Source organism: Zingiber officinale, chromosome 5A (genome assembly GCF_018446385.1).
Source record: "Zingiber officinale cultivar Zhangliang chromosome 5A, Zo_v1.1, whole genome shotgun sequence".
In the NCBI taxonomy this organism is placed as follows: Eukaryota; Viridiplantae; Streptophyta; class Magnoliopsida; order Zingiberales; family Zingiberaceae; genus Zingiber; species Zingiber officinale.
This window is the reverse complement of record NC_055994.1, coordinates 65,708,175-65,718,490: the sequence shown is the minus strand read 5'-3', so window position 1 is coordinate 65,718,490 and position 10,316 is coordinate 65,708,175. Positions and strand designations below refer to the sequence as shown.

Sequence of the window (10,316 nt, the reverse complement as noted above, 5' to 3'; positions counted from 1 at the left end):
ACCTTAATGTCCAAATTCTATTTCCAATCAATTATAATTGGGACCACTAAGTCTATCCTAAAGTATATCAGCTAGGGATTGACCATCTTCTTAAGAATCACAAAAATATTTGGTTAAGACCAACTCCTTAAAAATCCCCATGAATTTTGTATGCCACGTTAGTGTGGACGTATACAAATTCAAAGAGGAAATTTTATTTAATTTTATTATCTCGTCAACCTTACTTTATGACGAATAAAATTAATAGTTGGTCTATCAAATATTTGGTCAAGACTCTAAATTTAAAATAATATTGATTCCTCTAACAATACTATTCAAATTTACCAACACCTCAAAACACCGTGAATTTTGCATTCCACGTTAGTGTGGACGTATACAAAATCAACATTTGTAAGAGGAGGGTTTTACCCATTAACTATCTTGTCAACGTAACTTTATGACAAATAAAATTATCTCAAACACCGTTAATTTTGTATGCCACGTTAGTGTGGACGTATACAAAATCAATCATTTGTAAGAGGGGTTTTAACCCTTTAATTTTATTATCTTGTCAACCTAACTTTATGACAAATAAAATTATCTCAAACACCGTTAATTTTGTATGCCACGTTAGTGTGGACGTATACAAAATCAATCATTTGTAAGAGGGGTTTTAACCCTTTAATTTTATTATCTTGTCAACCTAGTTTTATGACAAATTAATAGTTGGTTTCATTTGGTCACACAAATAATAGCAGTGACTCCGATGGGGAGGATACTATTAAATGTATCTAAGTGTATACCATTACTTGACACTAAGTCCATTAATAAGATTATGCCCCTTCCGTTGGGGAAGATCACACACTCTTAATTAACTTCCTATAGTCATCCAAAAATGGAAGTCTGTTCTAGTGATCTGCAAACAAGCTCATCCGTTATGGAGGAAGGCACTCAGAGCCAACGCGCAAGCTTGTTTGCATCACTTACAAACCAGTAATGGAGACCATGGGATTTACTTAAAAATCCCTCTCCCACTTAGTTATTTATTAATGAGGAATTTTAACTATGCTAGCCTACTAAACTTGTAAACTAACATGCACACACAGCACAATATAAAAGCAATAAATAGAAAATCTAATTTTCAACTATTATGGCTTTTATCTCTAGTTATCCTCCGTGTGTTGTCATCCCAAGCTGCTGCCATATTTGGCCACTGCCACTGGGTCTAGCTGTCGCATCCATCTTGCTCCTTGTTCCGCTGCGCCTCTGGTCCTTAGAAGGTTCCACGCTTTGCAAGATTCGATCCGCGACATAAATAGAATTTTACAATTTTGATCCTATATTCCATAAAAGGAATGTACATGTATCTAGATCAAAAATAAAATCCTAATAAAACTAAATACAGCTCCTGCTGTATTTTATAATACAATCATGCACACACATATAAATGCCCTTGACATGTCCAAGGGTCCAATCACACACATAAAACTATAAGCCATAATAGTTGGATCCTGCATCCAAAAAGTTAGCACATCCTACTATTATCCTGCCTAAATTATGTATGACATGTGCATAATTAAACTAATACCAAATACACAGAGGCAAAACCCTAGCTCTGATACCAATTGTTGGTTGCTACTCGGAAAACCTAGAGGTTCCACTGTACAAAAATTTTGCACAAAGGTCTGAACCTTTTCCTAGCTACCATGTGTTCTTTTAAATTAAATTTTGGATCGCCTGCGGAACTTAACACGTTCGACCCAAGTCTCCTTAAGTTATTAATTCCATTAAATATTAATTTCCATAAAAGGTTCCCAGTACTGACGTGGCGAGGCACATGACCTTCTTGGATATGGGAGCAACCACCACCGACTAGACAAAACCTTTAATAGAAAGCTAATATTTAATTTCCTAAAATAACTTTAGGTTAACCAAAGAGAACAATCAAATCACAAGGAAAAGAAAGAAACAAAAGAACACAACTTCGAAAAAACATATTCGAAATACTAGAACGTAAGCCTCTTGTATTTGGTATTATTTCCATAAATAACTAGCATGATGCGGAAAGAAAAATTACTAGTTATACCTTGTAGAAAAACCTCTTGATCTTCTACCGTATTCCTCTTCTAACCTCGGACGTTGTGTGGGCAACGATCTTCCGAGATGAGAAACCACCAACCACCTTCTTCTCCTCCAAGCTAGGTTCGGCCACAATAAGGAAGCTTCACCAAGGAAGAAAATCAAAACACCAACCAAGCTCCAAGAGATGCTAACTTTCTCTCCTTCTTCTTCTTCTTCTCCAAGTAGTATCCGGCCACCACGAGAGCTCCAAGGGGAGAGAGAGGTTCGGCCACCACAAGAGGAAGAGAGGGAGAGGATGATGATGGTCGTCCACACCAAGGAACAAAAGAGGGAGAGAAATAATAGAGGTTGTGTCTCATGAAGGCACCCCCACCCCTTCTTTTATATTCCTTGGCCTAGGCAAATTAGGAAATTTAATTACAATAAAATTTCCTTAATTTCCTTGACATGATTTAATTGAGAAAAATAAAATAATATTTCCCCAATTAAACAATGATGGCCGGCCAAATCAATAGGAAGCAAATTGGACAAGTTTCAATCAACAATTAAAACTTTCCTTATTTGTTTCCGGAAATTTAAAAAAATAAAATTTCTCTTTAAAATCTCTTCATGGTTAATAAAAGAAAATATCTATAATTTTAATTTTATTAACATGTGAATAATTTTAAAGAGAAAATAAAACATCTCTCCAATCTACAAATAAGGAAAGAGATCTAATCTCTTTCTTTAATCTTTTGTAAATCTTTTACAAGAGAGATATTTTAATTTTAATTCTCTTTTAAATTAAATCTTCCACATAATAATAAACATTAAAATTAAATTTTCTTTTTAATTAATTATGGCCGGCCCTACTAGCTTGGGTTCAAGCTAGGGCCGGCCACCTTAAACCCAAGCTTAGGTCGGCCCTAGCTTGGTTCCCAAGCTAGCTTGGCCGGCCCCCTTTAGGTGGGTATAGAAGGTGGGTATATGTGGGTATAGTACTCTATAAATAAGAGGCTACGATAGGGACCGAGAGGAGGAATTGGTTTTGGTCTCCCGATAAAATTAAGCATCCCATGTTCGCCCCGAACACACAACTTAATTTTATCAATGATAATTCATTCCACTAGAGAACTATCATTGAACTACCGCACCAATCCCAAATTACATTTTTGGGCTCCTTCTTATTATGAGTGTGTTAGTCTCCCTGTGTTTAAGATATCGAATGTCCACTAATTAAGTGAGTTACTGACAACTCATTTAATTAATTTCTTAGTCCAAGAGTAGTACCACTCAACCTTATTATCATGTCGGACTATGTCCACTTGCAGGGTTTAACATGACAATCCTTATGAGCTCCTCTTGAGGACATTATCAACCTAGTATCACTAGGACACAGTTTCCTTCTATAATCAACAACACACACTATAAGTGATATCATTTCCCAACTTATCGGGCTTATTGATTCATCGAACTAAATCTCACCCATTGATAAATTAAAGAAATAAATATCAAATATATGTGCTTGTTATTATATTAGGATTAAGAGCACACACTTCCATAATAACCGAGGTCTTTGTTTCTTTATAAAATCAGTATAAAAGAAACGACCTCAAATGGTCCTACTCAATACACTCTAAGTGTACTAGTGTAATTATACAGTCAAGATAAACTGATACCTAATTACACTACGACCTTCTAATGGTTTGTTCCTTTCCATTTTGGTCGTGAGCTACTGTTTATAATTTATAAGGTACTGATAACATGATCCTCTGTGTGTGACACCACACACCATGTTATCTACAATATAAATTAATTGAACAACTACATTTATCATAAATGTAGACATTTGACCAATGTGATTCTTATTACTAGATAAATGTTTATACCAAAAGCTAGGCTTTTAGTATACACCCTAACAGTTTTACCATGTCAGGACCTAGGTTTGATACCTTATTTGATCAGTATACCTTGATATGATTTATTCACTATGGTGCCCATTGTTATATGTCCAAAGGTTGGTTTAGTATATTACCATGCTTAGTGACATGCACCATTTGCATGATCGCATGTTGTACGATAGATTGCTCCATTATTGTTGAGCACTTTGCCAGTTTTCATCACTGTTCGGTGCTCCGTTGTGACGCTCATGGGTAGCGTGACACAGCGTGGTAGCACGTCAGTTTGACTCTTCCGGTGCTCCGTTGGTCCGCTCATGGGTAGTGTGACACAGCGTGTAGCACGTTAGAGATCTCTCCCCGTCATAGTGTACCGGGAGATGAGAGCATTGCACTCCCCCATTTATGATTTGGGGTAGGAGTACGTGTGTACTCCGACAGCATCCCGTCCACTCGGTCACTCATCAGGGGTAGTGATGCAGAGTGCACGGTTGTCACAGCTCTACCCACTCGGTCCCACTTTTGTTATGAGTTGGCTGACTGGCATCAGGGGTGACCATGACATTGGCATCATATGCATGATGCATTTATTGTTTGTGATTGTGTTTGCTGCCTTTTTATGCTGCATATTGTTTGGATACCTATGTTTGACATGCATACATGTCTTCTATACCTTTCGGACTGTTTTTCCTTATACCGGGTCCTGGTTAGTACAGATTCTCTCCTGTCTACTTCGGTTTGCATTTATCTTTATTTTATTCAGGAGATTGTACGCATGATTAGTGCTAGGTGTTATTTTTTTACTTTGTATATCAATTGTACCTGCTGAGTGTTGGACTCACCCCGCCTCCATTGTTGTTATTTTCAGGTTGATGCTGTCAGGAGGGAGTTCCAGTCGCTAGTCCCCACTGCACGTAGCGCTAGACCTCTGCTGATCATGAGATGTTATTTTAGTTTTCTTTATCAGACTATGTCTTAGTCTTGTATTGGTTTTTATTTATGGATCTTGTATGGGTTCTTATCGTTTGATGGATTTTTAGTATGGTTTGGATATGTTTTACTTCACGCCTGCCTGGACGGCAGAAGAGGTAACTTTGTCAGATTTGTGTGTTTACGAGTGTAGTTGAGTAGGGTGGTTTTCAAGTCAGAGTACTACTGCTTTGTTTACTTATTATATAAACTGCGTGGTGATTGTTTTATTTTTGTTATTATTCCAGCCGCATGTGGCTGAGGTATATAGTGCTTGTAGAAAAGTTTCAGATTGTCCGCCGTAGAAGGGAGATGTTACCTGAAATTTTTCTTCGGACAGGGACTCCTCCGGGGCGTACATTATTGGTTTTTGTGAATCAAATCTACTACATTTTTTATAATTATCAATTTTCTTTAAACAATAATAAATTTCAAAATATTATAAAATCAGAATAGGAATACACCATTTTATTCGAATGATAAAAAAACCTTTTTTATTTATTGTCACAATAATACCCACTGAATTTTTATTATTTGAATTATCTTTCCTTAATCGACCCACCACGTGAATGCTTGATAACTAAACTACAAGTTAGGGAAACATTTGAGTCAACATCTTGATGTAGCAGTTAAGAATTTATACTGTGTAATAATTATGATTCATATTTGCTATAACATAGGTACAAGTTGTCTCATAGTGTAGCATAGACAGTAGACAGATAGTGAATGTATGATATCTTTATCATAATGGTCAAAAATCGATTCTAACTGACGAACTAGAATTTATTCTATCATACATTCGATATTTGTGTATTTACATATACCTCTCTTCATATTTGTAGGACCGGTACTAAGAGGTCGTTAATATAGTAAATCTATACTTTTTATAACATCGGCACAAGTGACAGAATTGTTCAACTTAAGTCAAGATTAATCAACAATATCTTGTATTAGCTATGGATCTTAATTACTACAGTGCTACAGTAGTTATGGTTAATAACTACTATATCATATGCACGAGCCACGGACAGTCAATAATATATTTTAAAGTAGATCCGTTATCTTAGTAGCTCTCCTAGTACTGATCTCATGAATATAGAGGGAGGTTTATGTAGGTACATAGGTTATAGGCGCATGGTGGAGTAAACCTCATGTCGTCAGTTCCTGAGAATCGACCGCTGACCATTACGTCAGAGATATCATGCATCCACCATCTGTACTACATACTGAGGGCAAAATTATAAGTCAATAATATATTTTAGCAACTATGATTAATAATCACTACATAAACATTGTTTAAACCTGTTCAACTTAGACTGGCCACGAGACACTGTTTTGATAATTAATAAAAAAAATTCTTTTGATGATTCGAATAAAACAACACCCTTTTGATTTTTATCTTAGTTTTAATATATCTAAAATAAGAAACAACTAGATTTTTAAATTGATATATTATTCTATTGTTAACTTTTATAACACCATAAATTAACCCTTTCAAATTATCTCAATCTAATATTTGTGTTTGTGTTTTTGCTTTTTAACTTATTGAAAAACGTTTTTTTATCGAAATTATTTTAAAGGTAGTGAAAAATTAAAGTATGAAGTGGTTGAAAATAGAAGATAAAAGTTAATGGTAAAATTTGAATGTTATAACTATTTTTAAGTTTAATTTTTATTTAAATGATAATAATATCCTTAAATTATATAATTAATCTTGTCAAGCATCTAGATTTCGATACTCAATTACGATATATTATTAAGAATTTTTTTTCGTAATGATTAATAAATTTGAGAATGTTGAATTCTCCGATTTACCTTGGCCGTGAAAAATTTATAAGTTAATTTTTTTAATTATCTAAATATAATTTTGATACACCATGTTTATATAATTATTATTCTATTTGGAATATGGTATCAAAATTAATTTTTTTATAAGTTTAAAAATATATAAAATTAATAAAAATAAAAATATAAAAAATGACAAAATTTATACAAATACACAAAAATATATTAAAAAAATTGAAAACGTAAATTATATAAAATATAAAATATTATTTTAAAAAATGAATACTTATAATAAAATATGATTATAATTTTATAAATGATTTGGGAAGTGGGAGAGAAATTAAGTGTGGAGTGATAATTATGTAAACTGATAAATTTATTAAGAGTATAAATGTCAGTTTTTAATTTTAGACCATAAATAAAAAAGCAAAAGTAAGAAAAAAATATCAAATGCTTCTCTTTAACTTTTGAGTAAAAATTATAGAAGCTGAAATAGAATTTGACATTCATGAACAATCAAAAGTGAAAAGCACTTAGTAGAACCTCTACCAAACACTCCATTAGAAATGTAATTAGTTATTCCATAAAGGAAACTTAACTTAAAATTAATATAACTTTCTAACTTTCTTTTAGCTGACGCTAGGTATTCAATTTTTCAAACCGACTAATCTTGATGTAACCGGTCTGATCCTATATAAATTTTTCATCGACCATTAAGATAAATTTTTCACGAAAATTTATCACCAACCACCAAAATAAATCAGAAAGTATTCATGAAAGCAAGCTTATCCAAATAATCAATATTCTTAGGGTGCTTCTCACTAAAGGAAAAATCTCCTGTAACACTGCAGTTCATTTTTTTATTATCACAAGCTAAATTCTATCCGAACAAGCAACTTCTGCTTGGTTTCTTTATAAGCATGGATTCGCTTGAATCTCAAAGAAAGATTTAATTCAAATTTAAAAAATACCATCAAACACATTCTCAAAGAACACTACTGAATACCAAAATCAGCTTTGAGTCAAATTCTTGAGTATATTTCAGTTCCTACACCATACATGAACAAGTATCATGTTACCATAAAACTCCATACCAAATCTCAAGGAAACAATTTGTCAAAAATTGTCAGAAAAGCTAAATCTCATGTATCCGTGTATTATGAATTTCCTAAACAAATCTAACTGGTGGCTTCCATCTTTTACCTTTACTATTTTCCACAAAATACAATTTCCTCGTATCTGATCAAGAGAAGGGGAACTCTTACACCGGGAGCAATTGTTTCACTGTCATCAACCATTTTCCAACAAGCTGGCTATCACCATAAGTATCAATGTCTTCATCAAGTTGTGTTAGTCACGACTATTTAGGATTGGCTAATTCTCTGATACTGAATGTGGTGGCTCAAACCGCGGTTGCTCATCTTGTAAAGCTTCATCACCGCCCATTCTCCAACCTCTTTGTTTCTGTGAACTCGACAGGCACCAACAAGTGTAGCCAACATAGCACCTGTTGGCTCGACCGGCATGTGAATAATCAACTCTTCTGCCCTCTTCAGGAGACCTGCTCTACAGTACAAATCAACCATGCAAGACCAGTGCTCCACTCGAGGTGCAATCCCATACCCAGTGTTCATGTAGTCAAACAGTGATAGCCCTTCATTGACAAGCCCAGAATGGCTACAAGCTGAGAGAATGGCCACCATGGTTACATGATCTGGTTGAACCCCGCTACGGATCATCTCATTGAATAGCTTTAGAGAGGTAATTCCTTCACCGAGCATTCCATACCCAGCAATCAATATCGTGTAGGTGATCACATCATGGACTTTCATAACATCGAAAAGCCTTTGAGCGAGTGCCATCCTTCTAGATTTGGAGTATAAGCCTATGAGGCAGTTGCTTAGAACTAGGTGATCAGGGAATCCTTCCTTCACCATATAACAATGAAGTTCCTTTCCATGATTGAGGTTCATAACACGGGTACACAACGAAAGCATGACTATTATGGTAACATCGTTTGGTTGCATGCCAGATCCAATCATATCATGGAAAAGCAAATAGGCTTCCTCAGTTTTTTCTGCATGCAAATTCCCTGTGATCATGGCATTCCAAGTAATCAAACTTCTGATCCCACTAGTTCTAAATATACTATAAGCATAGCTCATGTTCTTGCACCTGGAGTACATTGTGATCAAAGTGTTGATGATGTTTTCGACCCCATAGCAATGGGTTCGTAGTGCTACTCCATGGATCTCCTTCCCAATCTTCATGGAGTTCAGTCTAGAACAAGCCTTCAACCCATTGACTAAAGTCACATGATCCATGGCTGGGCCACTAATTTTCATCCGGGAGATCAACCTTAGTGCTTCATAGTTATGTTGCAACCGCAAAGTTCCTGAAACAATAGCATTACAAGTCACAGTGTTAAATCCTGGGCCTTCTTGCATTGATGGTAACAACTCAATTGCCTCCTCCAACATTCCTGCTGAGACATATCCGGAGATCATTGTGTTCCAACTAATTATATCCCTCATAGGCATTGCATCAAACACCTTCCTAGCTTCTCTCACCGCACCGCACCTAGCGTACATGGCGACCAACGAATTCCAAGTGCACAAATCCAGTTCCACTTCGGAAGCAGCCATGCGGGCATGGACCACCATGGCCAAACCTAGGTTACCCACCTCACCGCAAGCTCGGAAAACAGTCGAGAAAGCATACTTGCCGACGAAGATGCCCCTATCAATCATCTGCTTGTAGGTAAAAATCGCACCTTCCCAGGCGCAGCAGCCAGCGTGCACCGAGACGAGGAAGTTCCAGGCTCGAAATTGGTTCTTGCTCGAATCGGCAACATTGCGAGCCTCGGAGAGGAATCCACAAGCGGCGTAGAAGGTAATGAGCTTAGGAAGGATAAAGAAGTGATCTTGGAAGCCCAGTGCGAGAGCAAGGGCATGGAGCTGCTGGCCCTGGGACAGGGCGCTGCGGGCGGCAGAGCAAGAGAGGAGGAAGGAGAGGGGGTACGGGAGGAGGACGAGGCAAGAGGTGGGATAGAGGCGGCGAAGCAAGGAGAAGGCAGAAAAGGCGTCGGAGAGATGGCCGATGGAGGAGGCGAAACGGATAGAGTCCACGAGGCCGGGAAGGCGATCGGAGTGCGGAGGTGGAGGGAGGGACTCCGCTGGTTGCGCCGGTGGTAGGAGCGGAGAGGGACGCGCGGCCAACCATGGTCCTCGGATGCGCAGATGCGGGCGGAGGAGGGCGTCTGGCGAAATGCGTGGAAGGGGAGGAGGAGAACGCATCAACCTGATTCATTTCAGGTTATGCGGCGGCAGCTGGTGGCGGCGTCGTGGGTTGGAAACTTCGAATCAGCTCCGGTGTTTTAGGTTTAAATGGCGGCCGACAATTTTGAATATAAATCGATCTAAACAGCTTTAGTTCGATCCAAATATTGTTAGGCAATTCACTTTTCCAAATACTCACAAATCGTTTTTTTTTTAATGTTACGGGCGTACATAGATTTTGAAAATTATTGAAGGCCACATCAGACTTTGATATTTATTTTTATTGAAAAATATTTTTTTTTAAAAAAAATCTTCAGTCATCTATAGTGGCATGGGCGGCGGTCCG

At 36.8% G+C, this 10,316-nt stretch overlaps 1 protein-coding gene across 1 annotated transcript; it reads right to left on the bottom strand.

Annotated features, from left to right (window-relative positions):
- Positions 1-8,056: 8,056 nt before the first annotated feature.
- Positions 8,057-9,988, bottom strand: LOC121979606 (pentatricopeptide repeat-containing protein At1g71490-like). Its single transcript, XM_042531601.1, has one exon. It carries the CDS (start codon positions 9,986-9,988, stop codon positions 8,057-8,059), a length of 1,932 nt encoding a protein of 643 aa, XP_042387535.1.
- Between the last annotated feature and the right edge of the window lie 328 nt (positions 9,989-10,316).